This window comes from Temnothorax nylanderi, unplaced genomic scaffold, assembly GCF_030848795.1.
Source record: "Temnothorax nylanderi isolate EJ_2023f unplaced genomic scaffold, tnyl_v1.0 TNYL_tig0045_pilon, whole genome shotgun sequence".
Lineage (NCBI taxonomy): Eukaryota > Metazoa > Arthropoda > Insecta > Hymenoptera > Formicidae > Temnothorax > Temnothorax nylanderi.
In genome coordinates this window covers 825,430-846,520 of record NW_027249107.1, presented here as the reverse complement: position 1 = coordinate 846,520, position 21,091 = coordinate 825,430, and the positions used below count along the sequence as shown (strand labels likewise).

General features: G+C 35.6%; 2 protein-coding genes across 8 annotated transcripts; one reads left to right on the top strand and one right to left on the bottom strand.

Moving 5' to 3' along the window:
* Window positions 1-1,081: 1,081 nt before the first annotated feature.
* LOC139771915 (ubiquitin domain-containing protein 1-like) lies at window positions 1,082-3,058 on the bottom strand. Its single transcript, XM_071705104.1, has 4 exons — window positions 2,873-3,058; window positions 1,944-2,303; window positions 1,738-1,856; window positions 1,082-1,604 (listed from the first exon to the last, which is right to left on the bottom strand). The coding sequence occupies exons 1-4, from the start codon at window positions 2,952-2,954 to the stop codon at window positions 1,443-1,445; spliced, it is 723 nt and encodes a 240-aa protein (XP_071561205.1). The 5' UTR covers window positions 2,955-3,058; the 3' UTR covers window positions 1,082-1,442.
* A 1,055-nt stretch (window positions 3,059-4,113) lies between these two features.
* LOC139771898 (protein unc-79 homolog) lies at window positions 4,114-20,889 on the top strand. 7 transcript variants are annotated; one of them, XM_071705069.1, is made up of 49 exons: window positions 4,114-4,252; window positions 4,335-4,428; window positions 4,637-4,756; window positions 4,901-5,062; window positions 5,401-5,571; window positions 6,018-6,107; window positions 6,362-6,547; window positions 6,665-6,897; window positions 6,980-7,194; window positions 7,260-7,612; window positions 8,206-8,347; window positions 8,514-8,690; window positions 8,773-9,044; window positions 9,237-9,379; window positions 9,482-9,712; window positions 9,875-10,021; window positions 10,392-10,521; window positions 10,615-10,787; window positions 11,001-11,149; window positions 11,246-11,403; window positions 11,566-11,747; window positions 11,878-12,079; window positions 12,189-12,383; window positions 12,510-12,623; window positions 13,388-13,536; window positions 13,677-13,798; window positions 14,077-14,311; window positions 14,512-14,653; window positions 14,730-14,928; window positions 15,240-15,510; window positions 15,636-15,865; window positions 15,972-16,150; window positions 16,223-16,396; window positions 16,475-16,564; window positions 16,677-16,853; window positions 16,972-17,057; window positions 17,189-17,442; window positions 17,530-17,643; window positions 17,727-17,867; window positions 17,940-18,094; window positions 18,309-18,403; window positions 18,525-18,776; window positions 18,852-19,079; window positions 19,206-19,367; window positions 19,452-19,624; window positions 19,740-20,001; window positions 20,090-20,230; window positions 20,338-20,460; window positions 20,546-20,889. In XM_071705069.1, the coding sequence occupies exons 2-49, from the start codon at window positions 4,404-4,406 to the stop codon at window positions 20,732-20,734; spliced, it is 8,313 nt and encodes a 2,770-aa protein (XP_071561170.1). In that variant the 5' UTR covers window positions 4,114-4,252; window positions 4,335-4,403; the 3' UTR covers window positions 20,735-20,889. The 7 variants fall into 7 exon arrangements, with proteins under 7 accessions (XP_071561170.1, XP_071561172.1, XP_071561168.1 ...); XM_071705071.1 differs by having other exon boundaries at window positions 7,260-7,573; window positions 12,510-12,581; window positions 15,972-16,396; XM_071705067.1 differs by having other exon boundaries at window positions 7,260-7,573; window positions 15,972-16,396.
* The last annotated feature ends 202 nt before the right edge of the window (window positions 20,890-21,091 follow it).

The following is a 21,091-nucleotide window of genomic DNA, read 5'->3' as shown; positions in this document are numbered from 1 at the left end:
TTTAATGAACTAGTCGAAATTGGGCAGTGCAGATTTTTAAATTTTTATACGCACAATTTAAGTGATACATATAAAATACAAGATTATCATGATTAAATCTTATTCAATAATGATAATCATTGACTTGTTTGATGCAAAGCATTCTTTGAGAACTCTTATCTCTGGTATATACAATATATGCAATATATGCATATATAGCAAACCTATTGGTTATATAATTCGTAATTTTGTTTATGTGAGATAAATGCAAATTTACCCTTAGTCTTATTATCATAATTCTCTTCTAAACGATTCAGTTGCCAAAATCTTATTCAACATCTTAACTATACTTACAAAACAATGTTAGGCCTACAAAAATTTAGATTTTTACGAGAAGATACAATGTGAGTACAATAATTTAAAATTATTTTGCTATATAATATGTTAGAGACAATTGGTGTATTAAACCAGAATTGATGTATTAAAACAGAAATATTAGTTTAGTGAAGTATACGTATTATAAGAAACTGAAATAAATTCTTATATTATTTTCTTACGTAAAACTAACTCGTGACAAATATTACAAAGAAATAAGTCAATAGTTGCAAATAGAACATAGAAGATCTAAGTATACATATAGTACTTTGCAATGAGTATTATATTTTCTTTTTTTCACTATTGTCCATTGAATATAGTTATTCCCCTCGTATTCGTATGTGATGCAATGACAATGACACAAATAGTTAAAAAATTACCATTTCCCCTATTTTGCAAAAGCAATATCCTATACTTTATATAATATGTATATATAAAGTATATATGTATAACGATATATATTTCTTCTATTATAAAATATTATCTCACATAATGGCCGTTCTGAGTTTTAATGCGTAATTTAATATGTCACTTTTAGTGAGTTTTGCAATCATAATAAAAGAAAGATTTTGATAATGTGAAATTGCAAAAACTTACGCATTATGAATTATAAAAAAATAGTATGTTCATATATATTTTTATGTATATATATCTTACGTAAATATAAATAAATCATTTCAGTCAATTTTCTTGTTGCAGAAAGTACATCATATTGAAGAAAGCCGAATTTATAAAGATATGCTTTTTTTATTCTATTAGTATTTTCTCTCTCTTTCTCTCTTATTCTTACATAACTTTTTTTTACATTGTATGATAACGTATATGGATAAATATATGATACAGTGAAAATTAATTGCACTTAACTCGCGATTTCATTAAATGGAGAAATTCGTAAATAGAAAATTTTGTTACGTCGAATTTATCCTAAAATGATTTATCACTCGTGATGATTATGACAAAAAATTAAAAACCATAATATTCTTACTTTGATATATGATTAACAAGTTTTGTTAACAAGCGTAAAAGTATGCTTATTATTAATTGCTGATTGAAACATACTTTGTTACGTGCTTATGCATGTTATCAGTTCAACTAGTCTTCGCCGAGATGTTATCTGATTTCTCTGGATTTACAATTACTTGTATTATGTAACCTGGCTGTACCTTCGCTTCTTCTACATGCATTTTATCACCAAGCAATTTACCACCAAAGAACCACCTTTGACGCGAAGGTTCCAAACCTTCTTGACTCTGTAAGCATCAATCATTATTATTATTATTATCATTATTATTATTATTATTATTATTATTATTATTATCATAAGCAATTACTCTTATATAACATATGTACACTCAATTAATATATAATTAATGTTATACAAACCTGTAATTTTTTCTTAGCGATAGCAATAGTGTCATTGCTGTAAACAGGTAGTTTAACTTCTCCTAAAGTAGTCGATAGTCTAAGTTTTAAAGTTTGTTCTGTTCCTTCGTCGACTGGTTCTACACAGAATTAATAAAAGCAACGGGGGATAAAAAATTGTGCTGTAAATTATTATATTGCGTAAAACTCTTTGAAAATTTTATTACCTGAGCAATCAGCAGGTGAGTCTCTTCCACTGTCTTCTTTTACGATATTAATTGGGTAGGATAAACAATAAATAGGTACTTGATAACGAGTTCCTAACTCATCGTAACATTCGGTTAAGAAACCATTTGGTACAGAAATGTTAGCCCCGTCTAATATGGCCTGTGCCAACTGATAATCCTGCGCCTCCGCTGCAGTCGCACCCGCCCTCAGTGCATCCCAAATCTCTTTACGGCCGTCAAACGCTGGTGCAGTATCCCAAAACTCATCTCGCTTACTTCTCAACTGACCTTCGGTCAGAGGTACATCCGATTTCCATCTGATTACCTCGTGACATAAAAGATGATTTTTTCTCGTATTCCCTATACATATATATAAATCATTTCAATCACAGAGATTAGTAGGAAGTCAATTCAAAGAAATCGTCGCAATCTCTTTTGTAGGAATATATATATGTACGTTTCTTATCATGTATCGTATGAAACCGCCTATAACATAAAAATCTACGTTACGACAGTAGATGATCTAATCTCTTAAGTGCTCTTTATACGTTCCTTTTTCGTATCATTTAGACAGTCGTATACTTAATATTCATTACAAAATAACATTAGATAATAAGAGTACCTAGTCGAATCTAAAATTTTGTGATAAAAAAACTTAATGAATTAAGACCGTTAGAAAGTGTCAAGTAAAAATCAGCCATGTACTACGTCCTTGTAATCTACACGCGCACACCGCCGTACGTCGATACGATATTACTCAAACTTCCATTTTTGCAAACGCCGAACTTAATTAAGCAGATACGAACGACACTAGACTTAACAGATAACGTGTACTTCGGATACAAGGACAAAAATAAAGTTAAAATGACTTCAAGGTTAGCTGATGCCCGATGTATTTTCGACAGACGAGATCTTCACGGCAATCTCACCCGAATTAGTTCTGCTCGAGTTTTCCGACGTATCATTGATCGAGGCATTTCTTGCCCTCGTTATACCTATGCAGCCTCCCATTCTACACAACCGGAGCGAGTAAACATTTCACTAAAATTTAATAACACTTCGCATGCCATTTTCTTCCATCTTATCCAACATTATCCAATCGAACTCCTGCCGTGGCCATATTGCCCATATTGCATATACAGAGAGAGAGAGAGAGAGAGAGAGAGAGAGAGAGAGAGAGAGAGAGAGAGAGAGAGTCCGAGCGCTCTGAATTTCTAAAGTCGGACGTGCCCGTCCGCTGGCGCCACTTCCTTGCGCGCAAAACGTGAACGTCGAACTACGTAGCCAGCCGTAGGTATTTCTAATCCCAACGGGTAATTACAATCTTTGTGATTCTGTTCCAAAATAATTTCATCCTAAGCGCCTTGAAACTTGAAATAATTTCCTATAATAATACAGTCTTTGACTGAATTATATTCATATTGATTACTTTAAATGAAATGACAGGTTAATCACTGTTTACATTGCACTCGTGGACGTAGACCGTTGTTTTTTATAGTTATAAGGAATTAAAAAATCCATTCTCTCTTGTACGAAATTGTTTATAAGTAGTAACGCAAATTCCTAAGTATTCGCAAGAAAATTGACGCTTAATGATTATATCATACATATAATTTATTATTTTAGCTAATTTTATATTGTTAACAATGGGCCAATTCCTTTTAGTGACACAAGTCGACACAAACATCGTTCTATCCTTCTTGGCATTCAATGAATAACAAAGACAGAACGACACTTGTGTCGACTTGTGTCACTAAAAGAAATTGGCCTATTTTTAAGAGATTTGACACACATTAGGCCAATTCCTTTTAGTGACACAAGTCGACACAAGTGTCGTTCTGTCTTTGTTATTCATTGAATGCCAAGAAGGATAGAACGATGTTTGTGTCGACTTGTGTCACTAAAAGGAATTGGCCCAATATAATCGCAATTGCACTTAAAATTCCATTTAGTAAGTCTGCAATAAATAAAAAAATTACGGTAATCGCAACAAATTACATACAAATTAGATTTTAACCTTTTAGAGGGCCAGATATATAATAATATAATATACCAGTTAATATAAAATATAATTAAATAATAGCCGGCTTCATATCATTACTCCTACGAATATGGTCATTATAAAAGAGATTACATAAGTGAGGAATGACGAAAAATATCAACGCGCAATATTGCAGCGAGCGTTCCAAATGGATCAATACGAAAATGCGCGCACGTCCGTTTTCCTCGTTCACCCTCGCAGCTTGCGATAGCTTGCAGATGACTCCGGTGAGCTCGACCAGTATGTCCACCCCGGAGAATTGTCGAAGGTATAATATGTATTATTGTCAAGATAATCCTTTATTCGTACTTCAATATAACACTTATCTTTATTTAAAATTTTATTGCCAGAACTGGAGTTTAATTATGCTGTGATCCAATGCATCCTGATTCGTGAGAGCGAGCCCGCTCAGATCCATCATGATGGGAACCAGATATGCATCATGTAATTACCAAATATTTATTATATATTACTTTCTGTCTGTTAGAGAAAGAAATAAATCTTTGTTGTAATTTGTACATATATTTTTTTTGTTTTAATAATAAGAGAGTAATATATTCATCTTCCGACCAATTTTACTAAACAGTAGTATATTCAAGTACAGAGAAACAATTTTTAGAAATTTTATCTCATACAAATTTTACATTTACAGACAGTCTAAAGCTCGCTAGTCTACACGACGCTTATCAACGATTACTTTATGGGACTCAGCCAATACCTTCCGGCTTGGACATCGCAAACATATTGAAATATTTTTCTCAAACCTTGCTAAGTAAGTGATCGGTGTACAAACGAACCGCGTTGTAACAAACGTATGCTCTCTTCTTTGTATTATAAAAATTTGCGTTATTGTTTTCCAATATAATCGCTTGAACAATCTAGCCGGCAAATGCAATATAACTATAAAAATTTTCAGGTTTGTTAAAAGAATCATCCGTGTCGCCGTTCGACATGATCAAGTCGCAACAGCTCGACGGAGAACGAATGGCGTTATTCCCAAATTTGGATTACAAGCAGCTTTACAACGCGTTGACGCAGATGATCGATGTCGTGCCGTTGATTCACATCGGCCTGCCAGGTTTAGCTTCGTCATTCTATCATTATTAAAATGCTATTATATGGGGTGTAAAATTAGAAGTGTTATATTTATACCCCTGATCCCTTGACTCCAAATCCTAAGAAGGATTTTATTGCTATCTCTAATAGTTCCCGAGAAAATAGTGTGTAAGACTGAATTCTGCGTCCTTTGCATGGTTTAAGTAAAAGACGAGTAATTTTTTAGTGTATCATTTACTTTCGTTGTGATTATAGACGATTACTTATAGTCCAGTAATTCTTCCCGCTCTCAGAATATCCTTGTCAAGCAACCCTTAATTCTATGCGTGTAATAAGTATAATTTACATTCATTTTTCTAGCGTTCGGGAAAGCCTTGCTACAATGTCTAGCGTGCATGTTGCTGTTCCTCGATCACGATTTGATCGACAATTTATCGTACTTAACTGCCAGTACGATATCGGTACTTCCCGTGGAGCTCCATGAAGAAATCGTCAATTATCTCTGTTTTCACATTTTACCGTTCACCATCAGTGAGTTTTTCCGTTACATTTATATTTCTATATGTGTTACTTGTACTTGTATATTATATGATAAGCACACATTCACTCGTCTTTCTAAGAGAGAATAACAGCTGCCGGGAGAGAATGTGAGTGTGGAAAGAAAATTTTAGTATTTTAGGAGCTTTTCCGTTAAATGAATATGAGGAAGCAAAAATCGGCTTGCCGGCTGAAAAACCAGTTGATAAAGCGTAGAATAGTGCGCATTTTATTTTAGGATTAATATAATTTTAGCATAAGAGCTTTAATCAGATTTAACATCTTTATTTTTATGACACGACATTATCCAGATTTAATTATCCATTAATTAGCTTGCAGCTACAGTTACATTATCAAGATTTAATTATAGCAATTGAAAGCTAACGATAGAATAAAAAAGAGAGAAAATGAACGATTTTTACAGACATATTAATTTTCAGCAAGAAAACCTGAAATTGGAGATGAGAGTGCCGCTAGTCAATCAGTGGCCGCTGTTATAATGATGGTGTTTCAGTATTCCAATAATCCAGGTACCATATATATATATATATATATATATATATATATATATATATATACGTGTATTATAAGGAAAAGTATAAAATTAATACGAGTATTTAATTTGTAATATATTAGTTTAGAATTGTCGAATTAGATAATTAATTCGTGCTAGTACTTCACGCGCTTTTCTAAGATCATTCGTTATATACAAAAGTGTGTGTTTGTGCGAATAAATTTGTAGACATGTGTATATTACGAAAGAGAAACGTTCTCTCTTTTCCAGCGCATCACTGTCAATTGCTGGAGTGTTTGATGGCCCTGAAGCCAGGAGTCGTGAAAGACATACTTTGCGTTATCGCCTATGGCACCGCGTCGGCGAGAGCGTCAGCTGCGAAATTGCTATTCTATTACTGGCCTTCGTTTAACCCAAATCTGTTTGACCGCCGCGCGGTGTTGGTAAAATTTGCTAGTGAGTAAATATATAATTAATAATTAATAATGATAATGCATTATATTCGTATGCATATCTCTTGCGAGCAAGATAGCAAACAATTCCTGAGATACGATGTGCAAAACTACGTTTTAGATGATTTTACCCCCTTCGTATGCCAACGGGATAGCTGTCCGAATGCCGGCAATGCGGAAGCAGCAAAAGTCTGTTACAATCACCACATTTCCATCACGTACGCCGTTGAATCTCCGCCTCCTCTTTATCTTTGTATCGAGTGCGCGAACGAGATCCATCGGGATCATCCGAATCAAATGTTTAACGACATTTTGCATCCGATGCAACAGGTGTCCATGGTCTGCGAGAACAAAGTGAGCGCGTCGGGTCCGATAGAATTCGCTTAAGTATTTAAAAAATTTGATTTGATATTTTTATTTTTTGTTTTTCGATCAGAACTGCAGAGGGACGGACAAGTCGGCTATCAGCGTTTGCTTTTCAACGGAATGCGCAAGTTACAATGGAAATCATCCTATAAGATACTGTCAGCAGTGTCACAGTATCCGTCATAACAACCGTCGTGGCGGTGATCACGTTTTTCACACGGCGCTTCCACACATCTCGCAGCTAGACCCGCAAGCGCAAACCTATATGGTTCAAGCGATTGTCAGGTAAGCTATCATAATCGTCAGTGATAACTGCAAGCTCAGCTAGACACGATATCTTTGTCTTACAGTTTACTCAGAGAAGCTGAACCGATAAGTATCGATAGCAATCGGGACACGACAGATATAAGTGCTAGTACTAGCAATAAGGGTGGCATGGGATACGTAGGAAGTACCAGTGCCGGGAGCGGTACTGGCGGTATCGGCAGTACGTTCGGTCATTGCGACCCTACAAGCCTGGAGGAACGACAACTCCTCGGCAGATATGGCGTATGGCTGCTAGTGGGACTTTGTACCCCTAACGAGGATACCCCGGTTGAAATACTGGGCCGTTTATTATCAATGTTATTTCATTGGTTTCATATCACTGCCTACTGTTTCGATGGTATTGAAAAAAGACTTATACACCTTATCTTTTCTGTTGGTAATTTAACACTTTGCATATATACACTTTACTCAAGTAGACGTAGAGAGCCAGACGTAGGTAGTAGCGTGGTATGTCGGCTAAATATGTTGCAATATGTACAAGATGTAAGCATCCTCTGTATACACACTGTAAATATATGTGAAATGTATGTTGTCAGCCTCCATATTTGTCTCCAGAGAAATATGTTGATATACGAATATATCTGTTTCCGAAATTAAGCCAAAATATGCCTGAGATATTTAGCCGAATTTAATCTATTCTATCGTACAAATTAAATGAATAGAAAATATTGATTCGAGACCTTATTGATAAAAATTGCATGCAATGTATTAAATATATCAGCACACAACTCGACACATATTTGAAATTTGCACTTATTGTTAAATGTCGAATACTTGGAAAAATGTAGCCTTCCCATTACTTGCATGCCAGAAATTCGGGAAACGATAAATGTCAAATCTGTGTTCCAATCGTATTATGTGTCGCTAGATTGATAGTTTAACGATAAATCACAATAGTATTCCTGAATAAATTTTAATATTTTCACCTTCTCACACGATCAATTTCTCAATCGATCGAAAATATTTCAGGTCAAGCGGAAAGCGCGCTTGAGAAGTTAAAAACGGAGTACGTTTGCGAGTGGCTGTCGGAAGTTATGAAAACCCATTACGAAGTATTTATTTCCTGCCTCCTACCACATCCTGCAGACTATGTCAGAGTCGGAGGTCATTGGTAAGGGAGAGACTCGCTTTTTTACGAAATAAATAAAATCTTTACATAATATATATAATTAAAATTATAATATGTGAACCTTATGATAAATGATTGCATCATTGCGATTACGATTACGATTAAATTACGTTAACATAATTGATATTACTTGTAATTTTGTCGAAAGGGAAACCTTGGCTTCACGGACGTCGCATTTGAAGGACGGACTGCATCGGCTGTTCTGTCTGGTACCGTACGAAGTGATTACGCCCGACGTATGGGACTACGTGATGCCGCATTGGATGGAAGCGGTGGTGAATGACGTTCCCGAAAATGAACTTCAGGAGCTAAAGATAATATTAAGGCATGCGTTTCGAAGAGATCTTTGTAATCGTATTTAGAATTTTCAGCTTACACGAAAAGATAACTGTCAATTCATATTACAGCAAGATATTGGATCGGGATATGAATTCTTTAGGATTTGACGTGAAGAGAATGTATAACTTCATAGCGAAGCGGTTCGTCAATACGAGCGCTAAGGTGCAAGAACAGGCCCTTAATTGGTTGCAGACTCTTACCATGTTGGAAATAACATTACCCCTGGATCAATTGTTTACAATATTCAGCGACGGAATTGCCGTTATGCAGTCGATGAGCTCGGCAGAGTCAGAACTAAAGCCAAGCAAGTCTACGAAGGAAGATGATGTAAACATTACATGTACGCAATTATAATTATTATAATAATACTGATTATCACTGTATCTTCAATCGATCCAGAACCTCTTGCCAAAAGGATCGATATTTAAAAATGTTGATTTTTATTATGAATTAAATGCACTTTCTCTTGCAATTTATTATTTAAAACCATAAGTTTGCCGTGTAATCTTACGCATGGCTTTAAAATGTTTAGGTCCCATAGTGGAAAATGATTCAGGGAAATCAACACCACTTTCCGATGATATAGTGCCAACACAGAGACACATGGAATTTACGACAAACGCAGAACTTAATTTATCTTGTTGTATTCTCATGCTTGATATATTATTGAAACAGGTGAGATATAAATATCAAAGAATTATCTGTATATCAATGATAGATAGAATCTCTTTTTATTCTTACGTAATGAGAAAGTAATGAAAAATTTGTTTTTGACAGATGGAACTTCAAAATGTAGACAAGCATACCGGAATTAATACACGAGTTTGCCGAGATGCTTGCCATTTAATGAAGTCCATAGTTGCGTCAAATTGGAACAATTCTCACATCTGCGATACGTCAGACGTGAACATCGAATGCTCCTATTGCGAGTCGAGAGTGATCTGGCACCAATTATGTCTACAATTAATTACTTACATGGCACCGGAAAATCCGGCGTATCCCCCCGACGTTAGTTGACTTTATAATTCGATTTAATTTATAATTATAGTGCTATAATAATAGAAAGATGCGATAAATAATAATAAATGGTAATTTATTTTTTTTTAATATTGGAATAATTTGTTAGACGTAAGACAAAAGAGAAAATTAACAGTTTTTTATATTTTCCAGACAATCGTGGATGAAACCGCGGAAGAAAATGCTCGTAAAAGTTCACCGGAAGCGACAAAGAAGGGCGATTCAAAACCGGATGTAGTCATCAACATGCCAATGCCAGAAATGCATTCTGTCGGCGGGGTCTTAGTTCATATGCCACACGTACGTCTCTTAATAAACAAAACTCTGAAATGGCAAACTCTCAAACTCGAACGCTAATAACATGTTTAATGTCTGTCTCATTGGCGATTAAATTTCCGCGACTTTATTGAAAAGGGAAAGAGAAAATAAAAAGAAATTTACTCTACAATGAGACAAGCATCGTGAAAAAAATGTCGTTTTTAACGTCACTGCGTATTACACGATCCTCCATTAATAAAGCAGCATGCTACTTAAAACTGTCTTAATATGTGTATATGTGTCCGTATGCGCTTCTCTCTCTCTGTCTCTTCTTCTACGACACGGCCCGATCACAAAGACACGGTAGGCTAATCTATGTTACCGGAATAGCTATTTTGATCGTTTATGTCAGTTCTTCGAACAGATTATGACAGCGACAGTAGAGACAGTTTCGGAACAGCTGGACCTCGCAGCTATCATGCCGACGGAGAAGATTATGTCCGCCGTCGCGAGAACGGTTACACTATCAGAAACAGACGTTGGTAAGCCAATACTTTATGTATCATCACAACTCTTTTCGATAATTACATTGACTTGATAATAATTGTTATATAAATGCACACACGTGCTTTTAGCTACCGCAACGGTGAGCGTGGCGAAACCACATCTGATAGGCGAAAACGATGAACCCGTGAGCTTAAGTCCGGAAGCTGATTCGGAAGACTTTTGGCACACTTCCGTAGGAAAGTTTCGTTTTACGATAGAAGAATTACCGGAACAACTTCAATATATTCACAAACTACTAAAGGTACTAATGTAAATCACTGCGATCAAGCGATATGTGCGCACAGAGTTGTGCTTTATTAATTTATTTAATAATTCCGCGTTGACTGATAGCTCTTCAAGTAATCAGATCGCAAGTCATAACGTTAGTCCTATAATTACAAGAATAAATTATATGATCGTCAGAGCTCTTTGATTAAGCTAATTAAAAATTATTTTCGAAAAATTTTATTTGCAGGAGATAATGACGATCGATAAGCCAGACATTCTTTACTACATGCTGCAGTGCTTGAACGTGATGTGCTTGTACGGTGATGCGTTCAATACGGCGGTGAAGGATCACCAAGGATTCTTTATATGGTGCCAAGAGAATTTATTAATAAAAAAGTATGTATATAGACGTGTTTTCTGCGGAGGAACTAACAATGGGAAAATACGAGAACTTGATTTCAGCCTTTTCAATCATTTATCATCTTGTTACAGCTTATGGGAGCTCTTAAACGCAGAGCATTCGCATATAGCACAAGTGACCGTTCCATTATTATTGCATTGTGTAACGTTACCCTGCGGCACTGATACTTTCTGGCGGCTTGTACAAGAAGAATTTCACAATTCTGACTGGCGTGTTAGATTCGTCGCAGGTAATCACATATAACTTGAACAAACTGACTACCATGATTATCATTCTAGTTGGATCTTTTGCACTAATATAAAAGCTACTTCAAATATATATTATTTAATTTTACTTTCTGATTTCATTGTAGATTAAATTTAAAAAAAAATAAACGTTTTTAACATTTCAGTCGAACGTGTTACGTTAATCGCGAGATTTATGGACTCAACGCCATTGCGGAACATATTAAGTCTTCAAGCTGCATTAGCAAATGCGTTCTGTTACTTAATCACGAGTATGGACGACAATAATGTGTATGTTGCGCAGCGTGCTACTTTGTATCTCGGTACCATTCACGACACGGCAGTTAGGGTAAATTTTATTAAGTGCTTAAAATTTCACTTATTTGAAATTGAGCTTTTAAATTAGAGGGCTATTAAGTCTTCTCAATGTTAAAAAATGGTTTATTACATTCAAATTATTATTTAAAATTTTATTTCAGTCGTTAATTTTATGCTTGGAGACACAATTCGATTCCGTAATCGTAGACCGGCCAATGGTATTACAATCGCTTTATCAACTACACAATAGCCTTAGCGATCGACGTATCTTGACGTGGGAATTTTTCTTGAATCGATTTGACACGCTATTTCTCGAGGCTCAAATCAATTTGGAGAAGTCGGGAGATGTGACTTACTTGCGCGGTTAGTATCACCCTATTAGAAGAAAATACAAGTGTTATGATATTTTACATCTAAACAAATTATGTCATTCGAGTAAAGTCGTCGTTTTCAACAAGTTTTTCTGTTGCAGATCTAAAAAATACGGATATGAATAGCGAGATATTTATGAAGAAATTGCATCGCGCACACGAAGCACTATCTCAATCTGACGGTAACGGAACAAGTTCCGTAAAGACGCTGAGCGCGAGTTTCGGCACGAAATGGCCTTACAAACGTACAATGTCCGCACCTGCGTCGATGATACCTCGACAAGACACTAAGCAAGGTACGTACTCTAAACGTTCCTGCTTTTCTTTAGTCTTTATCCCTATCGCCTCTTCGCGCACATCACAGACTATGTCGTACACTGTGTGTTACTTTTCTCCTTTTGTTTTCCGCATCTTTCACGCAGAAAAGGAAAAGGTGTACAGCCGACAGTATTCCGCGCCGATCTTGAAAAGGAAGAGCTCGAGATTCGGACTGGGTCAGTTGTTGGGGTCCACCCCGCCTAATAACAGTATTCCAGGTAGAGTAGCGTGTGTTGCCTGAGTAGCTGTAGACGAGACATTAATGTATACGCGCAAATATGTTGCTCGATTGTATTACACGGACTATTAAAGGATGTTAAAGCAATCGACTCCAGACGGATCGTTCGGTCGAATAGGTCGAACGGTAAGTAGCAATGTAAAGTCACAGAATCGGCAGAAATGCTTTAGTGATGCTTGTTGATGTATGTTCGAAGTGTAAAGATTATTAATCTCGATCGATTCGCTTTACGAGCTTTACGAATGTAAAGCGAATCGATCGAGAAAGTTATGAAAAGATTCACAACTTGCTTGTAGGTAAACGTTTTGTAAATGTACAAGTGATAACGAAGATCTAACAATATACAGTCATCCTTTTAATATCGTTTCGTAAGATACACAGATTTAATCAGGAAGATCTTTTATCTGCAAAAAGCAAAACAAATTATATACTCTAAATAATATAAAAATAAAATCTTTTATTCTCGCTTTAATCTGAAAACATGAATTAATAGTTTGTTTTTCCTTCGTGTATCGCTTCAATTAGCTTTTGAGATAAAATGTGATATGCATGCTTTCCCTTTTCCGTTTAGCATAAATTTATGATTTACTTAGCATATATTTATGATTAATTCTTTGAATCGTGAAAAGTGATATAGCTAGATATAGACATATAGTCAACATTCTTACTTCGTAGATCTTATTCCTTCTTTTTAGTAAATCTCTTCAATTTGAAGAACGTAACTAATATTGGAAAACTTTGCAGATGGTCACATACATTCATTGAACATGGTTGATGAAGCTAGCACGTTACCGGGATATACTCACAGAATCGTTGATCTTGAAGAAGCTGATAAAGAAACGATGCACCTACTAGTCTTTCTCTTAATGCAATTTCTATCGAGACAGGATCAGGTATGTTATCAACCTATTGAATTGTATGAACCGAAGAAGAAAAAAAAACTCTTGATCATATATATTTAATATTAAAATATTAAAAAATAATACACTCGATCTTGCGTGTCCAAATTTATAAATCGATACTATTTAATCAGGCCTATCCGACGGACGAGAAACCAATGTCGAAAACACAGGGTATAGTCTTGCGACACTTGTACCTTCTTTTGGGATACAATCAAACTGAGCGCACTTTCCATACTACTCCGCAACGTCTGAGGTGAGATTTCGGTAACATTATTTTATTAATTATAATTATAAGAATTTAAATATTTTGAGTAGTTTAATAGTTCTCGAACACAATAATGAGTGTAAAAAGTATTGTAAACAAGCAAATGAAAATTGCAAACAATTACCAATCTTGTCATAACCGATTAAAGTCAAATTGCAATTTATATCAAATTACACATCGAGTTATTGCATCAGTTTGCTCTTACTTTTGTTATTTTTATCGGTTTAGAAAAATATTTACTAATACAAACATTAAAACTATTATAGGCTTTCGCCGGCGTTCAACGTCTTCATTGCGAATTTGCCACAATTGTTAGACCAGAATCATGTGATGGGCTGGCTGATGACGCCACCAATTCTGGCGATATTACAATATTGTCCTTATCCTCCGCAAGCTGCACCCCCAACTGGTGAGCATCAACCACCAAACTACAGTCTTTGGTATTTGGAACCACACATCAGACGGTCTTGGTTGATGTCTCTGCTTGTTATCTTATACAAGGTAAAGAATAATTACATGAAAAAAATAATGAACATATAATATGTATAAGATAAAATAATTCGCAAGGTGTAATTCCTAGAAACCTACATCTATGATTTAAAGCTATATTTTTACAAGCAATTATATGGGCGTACAAATTTTAACGCAAATTTATTTTATAGATTAATTTGTAATTTGACAATTATAAATCTGTCTTTTAGTGTCAATACGGACAACAACCATGGTGTAATCAACTTCAAGCGTTAGTGAAAATAGTGTTGAATACGCTCAGTACGCAGCATCATCAGTGCAAAAGGATACCGGCGACTGTAGTTATGGGTGCACCGCCTTCCAGATCTCGCGGTGAGAATTTAGACAAGCCTAAAACATCGTAAATATCATCTATCGGAAAGTAATTATAAAGCAACGTATCTATCAGATGTGTCTCAACCCTCGCTCGGAGTTGAACACGAGTTGACAATGAACACGGTGGGAGAAATAGACACGGAAACCCCGCCGATGCGCGCACCAATCTCGGTGCATCAACGCAGTCCCGGAGGGATGCATGGACAAATGGAAACCCATTGGGAAGAAAATAACAGTCCAGCATGCCGTTATTTTAATAAACATTTTACCAGGTCAGTAAATTTGTAGTTAATATAATTGCACATTTTGAAACAGTTTATTCTTGCACGGAGAATTGTGAAAAAAAATTACACAGTTAAAGAGTTAACCATAATAATAGCATTTTATTTGATTATTAGTATCTATTTTTTTTTAAATTACTATTGTAATTTTTATACTTTATCTATACAGTGACTACTTTGTTACAATATTCTTTTCGGATGACGTTCAATAGACGTATTGTATTGACGTTATTACACGCTTATGTCTTTATTTAAGTAGTAGCATGTTAAAATTTGTCGCTATTGCGAATGCTTTTGCGAAGCTATTCAATCAATGCGGATGATACGGAGTCCGAGCTGGCTGCGATACCTGAGAGCCCAAAATCTGACAGCACCTTACATGGTAGCAGCGGAGGATCCCTTGGGGAATTGGAAGAAACGGTTCCCAGAAACGCATCTCTTCAAGAACCACGTATGTCGATCGTATCGGACGGGACGAGTATGGTTGAGTCGAACAACCGAAACAAATCGAAGACGGAATCCGTAACGAAGCCTACATGGTTCTTAGGTGGAAATGAAGATGAAGTTAGTCAGGTAATTATTACAAATCAACCTGCATAAAATAGTTATTACACACCAGCAAAAAGCCGATTTTAAATCAAACAAAAACTCTTTTACTTCAAGTTTTTATAACAAGAGCGTGTTATCTCTTGCTTCAGGGAAATAAAGGCGGCCCTGCAAAAAAATGGAGCGTATACGAAGGAGTGAAAATGATGGTAACGAGCACATTTCTCACTGGACAACAGGAGCCTCCAAGACTTTTGCCTAAGACAGCTATGCCGCTGATAAAAAACGGTAAAGGACACTTGCCTTACAATGGAGACACATCGAAAACGTACGATTTATCAAGTGCTTTAGCTCTTGCAACCAGCATTTCTCATATTCAAAGGTAAGGTTAGACTTATTACTCAATACAATTTTCTAATAATAATTGTTTATTCTCATTAATATTAAAGAAAACTATATTTATATTTTCTTTTATTTTAAACCTTTAGACCTGAATTACCAAAGATAAAGGATAAGGAGACAGAGAAGAGTAAGGGAAAGGAGAAAGACAAGGAAAAGGAGAAAGAGATGGAAATGGAGAAGGAGAAAGAAAAGGAAAAGGAAAAAGCACTCGTAAAGATTGCCGGGACTATTAATAATGTTGACCCTTTGAACGCGAAACATTTAGGTAGACAAAAACATGTGGAACAGATCACAATTACAGCGACATCGCCGATTTCACCTTGCCAAGTGATTACAGTGACAAACAGCGATAACTCGAGCTCGCCAGCGCTGAGTTCTTCTATATCATCGCAAATCATAAGTACAGAGAATGGACAGCAAACAGGTGATCCCCCTACTAGTTTGCAACCTTTGATGACTACTCCGACCGTCGAACGATTGCTTCCTATTGGTACAATAGTTCGAGCGACTGGTAAGCAATTCGCATATTATTAATTAATAACAAATTTTATTAATTAATAACAAATAAGATAAGCAATTTTTCTTATAGGATCACGAACTGCGCAACGCGTATTAAAATGCGAGGACACATATGGCTCTCCAGAATCGCCATTGTCAAAAATGGACATTTTAACAGTCGGTGAGTAAATATTTAGAGCGATAATAGAATAGATAATTAATGCATTGAGTAAAGTAAAATGGAAAGAAGACTGTTTAATCTAAAAAGATTGAAGTTGATTGTAATTTTATAGGTTCTTCGTTCGAGCAAGACAGCGAGACTTGCATGTCCAGCGACATTATGAGTCCGCGTAGCGTTTCTCAACTGGAATTTCCAACGCCAGAACGACTGTTGCCGGTTGGTCCTCAGAGAGATTTCCCCAGCTTAGTCGAGCGAGTACGTCAAGCTCTCGATATTTCAGACATCGAAGGTTTGTACGCGCCGATCGTAGGATTTCTCACGATTACAAATATCCATATGCATATTACGTGTAATATTTTATCGAAAGTTGTTTAACAAGCAAACACTTTGAAATATTTTTCTTTTAGATACGAATAAATCGAATGAGAATACGAAGCGTGACACTCATGATGTAGCACTCACAAAGCAGGATAGCGGAACATCTGAAAATATGGTAAGAATGCATTTTTAATTGATTGTTATGTAATCTCGCGCGATCTACAAACACATAAATATTTACTTTTGAGACGAAATAAATTTGTAAGAATAAAACATTTTCTATTTATATATTATGTTTATCCACAGTCAACATCACTCGTACCAACGTGCAATGAAGTTAATTCGAGTAGATCGCCAAGTCCGAGAAGACTAATTAAACAAGTGGCTTTAGAATCGTCTCCACCAGCGATTGATCCCGGAGATTTTGTTTCGAAGATTGCAGAGTTTGAGCAGAAGATGAAATCGAAGGATCAATTTCGGATTCAACGTGACAGAGCACGGAAGATCACTGCTATAACGGATCAAGATATGATTACTCACGCAAGGCGAACGGAATCCTGGTAAATTTCTTATGTTGTTACTACTTTTTAACTAAATTATGTGAATAATTCTTACATTTTAATCCGTATTTGTTTCTTATTTAATAGGTCTGGTACACAGGCTCAACAAAATTTAGACTTCGTCTCTCAACAAGCGCATCATGCGGATTTCAATTTAAAACAGAGCTTATTTCGCATCGGCGACGATTGCGTTTACGACAGGTATAGTTTAATATGCTGGATGTTATTAAGCCAGATTGTTATTTATTATCGTACTGAATTTTATTCAACTAACATCAATGCAGGTGTTCAGAATGCGGAACGATAAGAGAAGAGTATTCCGACGAAGAGCTTGGATTGTGTATAATAACGTTGGGAACGTTTATTCATCGAGAGCCATCTCTAGCGGCACCATTACTGCCGGAAATACTCGGCGTAGTTACCAAGTAAATACTGTCTTTTTATTATATTTTTTTAAGCTGATAAAATAAAGTACTCATGTATTGCTCGTGTACTAGGGTGTCCCTTCATGCAATGTATCCTTGGCAAAGCGAAACGAATATGCACCTCCCAGGTGGTGCGGTCAGCGTAGCACACCAATTTCTCAGATGCGTTCTCCATCAATTAGCACCTAATGGAGTATTTATGCAAATGTTTCAGACTCATTTGAACGGTAAGAGTGTTATACTTGATAGATTAATAGATCAATTTAAATAATTTTCCTAATTCTCAAATTCTTAATATAAGCATATATACTATAAAAAAATTTTCTTGTAATTAAAACATATTTTACGAGCACGGCTGTTTTCCAACATCAATTTTCCTGGAAAATTTTAAATAATAATAATAGATTATTTTTTCTATTGTTACATTCTTTCAACTTACAGAAACGACGAGGTTGCAATTTTTCAAGAGCGTTGCACAAGCCTTGGTCGATTTTAACGAGTTAAATCCGATCGCGCCCTTGCAGTTATTGCTTGAGGTAAGAAAGCAACTTGATTACGCACAAAAGTAAATCCTTAATTGTTTTTGTAACTCACTAAGCGCATTTCTGGAACGTATAGGAAAATAAATTATACGTATCTTGTAAAATCCAATTTCAGACATTAAATATGAAAAAATCATTGCCGTTGGAACGGCTGCCAATAATATTATATAATATTGCGTGCTACTTGGATTGTTTGCCATTGGAAGCGGGATTGGGTCCTGCTGCGGCCACGTGGAGTGGAGTGCTGACACAATTCGATGGATTATTTCGAAGACTTGTTCTTATGCTTCCTTCCATCGAGGATATCACTCCTCTTTTGCGCATTATGATTTCGATATTAAAAGTTCCAGGAATTCAACAGTCAAAGGTACTTTAATCAATAAAATTACATGAGATTCTCTTTTCTTTTTGAATTAGTGTTGTATATCCAATATTCTTTTAGGGAATGCTGGATCCATTCTCCAAAGTATTAAGTTACGCTATACAAAACTCAACATTGCAATACAATTATTTAACGGACTTATGCTATTTGTGTCATAGAGGATTTACTCGTGATCGTGACAAACACTTTTTTGGGAGAACGCTTGTATTCGAGTTAATGCAGGCCATTAAATTTAAAATTACAATACCGGACTCTAATTTTTTGTTACTGCTTCAGTTTGTGCTCCAAGTAAGTAATCGTAATATTTATGACGTACGTTAAGGTTTTTAGTTTAAACTTCAGATATAATTTAATTGTCATATAATTAAAAATTGATAAGTCGAAGAGATATCAATAATAATGTGATTAACGCAGGATATTGGAGGATCCTTGCCTAATAGTGTCGTTGCGATGGAAAATAATATTCAAACAGACATGTCGCCGATTTACAACACGAATGCCTCTGAATCTTTAAAGAATCAGTTATCGGATGTCCTCGAATTTTTAACTGACTTTCATACTTTAAGCAAGATTAAGGTAGTGTATTTAACATGTGTGTTAAATCGATCACTAGTTAATACATTTCTGTGAAATTTACTCAAAGAACTTCTCTTTGTTTAGAGTTATAACAAAGGTATGCAGGCGGGATTAAACGAGGACACGATAGGCGGGATGTTAAAGTGTGGCCTTGCTCAATACGTAGCTTTAGAAATTACGAGAGGCAACAATAGAGAGAACAGAGCCGTCGCGCGTTACTTGCCATGGTTATACACCGCACCGTCTATACAGCAAGGGTAGGCTATTTTTCGCTATTAGTCATCTCTTTTGCATTTTCTGCCATTAATAAGATTTTATCTAATTAATCATTGATCCTAATTGAACGTGATTTTTTTTCCATCAACATTTTAGAGCTCGTGAATACGTTGATTGTATCGGCCATATCAGACTCTTATCCTGGCTGTTACTGGGATCGCTTACGCACATAGCAATGTACACTGGTAACAATAACAGTCATTCCCATTCAACGGTACCATTGGCGCAACCGATACCTCAAGAAGTGTCTTGCCACATCGCGGATCACATACAAGTCATTTTCTCGGGGTTTCCAGAACAATCGAAAACCTCGGTCCTCCACATGTCGTCGCTCTTCCACGCGTTTATTCTTTGCCAGGTACTTATATTTTACATTGTGATACGTTTGATTGTTAAATATTAAATATTTATAGTTTCTATTAATTTGCAACGCATTACGACCGTAGCTTTGGACGATGTATTTGGAGGAAATGTCGAAGAATAACGCAACAAACAGTGAAAGTCACAATGTCACCATGAATATCTTGTTAGAATTTTGGGGCAAGATAACACCATGCATTTTGCAACTCGTCTCCTACTCGAAAGCTGTGAGTGCAATTCTCGATGTAGTTTGATTTAGAGTTCTACCTATTTTAAATTGAAACATTTGAAACGAGCTTGAGGCAACGACATGTAAAGACAATTTTATTTTTAGCTCTCTGAAATGCTTAATTTGCATTTCTTAAGCTTGCTAGAGGCCTTGTTAGAATGCGGATCGATTCTATTGAGTAAATTACTACCTCTGTGGAATGCCATATTATTTTCTCATCATGTCCAGGTAAGAACAGAGTTAGAAACAAAATTGAACAATCGGAGCAGAAAGATAAAATACCTCGATAATCGTGGCTTATTTCATTTTTTAGCTACCGGGGCACTTACAAATGCGATTGCAGAATTGTCGCGATTTCCCACCGAACAGAATGGCGGAGCATTTTGTTACTAATCGAAGAGAATCAAACGCGATACTCTTACGATGGTTACATCGTTTGCAGTTTAAGATGGGTCAAATAGAAATGCAATCTTCTACCGCCACGCAATTCTATTCTATTTAAAGGTAAGAAAGAAGAGCTTAAAAACGAGCTTTACGAATTAGACAGTTCTATATTGATTGAAAATGGTAAAAATAGATATAAAAAATGGAGTGTTGCAAGAAATAGTTCTTTGAATTATATAACTACTATAATTTTAATAAATCGTTAAATTTAAACTATGGCGTTGAGCATTATTTTTTATACCATATTGCATACATCATAAATATTCTTTATTTTACATTATAATTAACATATTTATTTTGTTCAGATACTTCTCTTATAATTGTTATAACTTCTTTTTAAATATCTCTCTTTCAGTTATCTAATCTTCAATCTGTCTACATCAATCTTGTATCTCAAGTTCTTATTTTTATATTT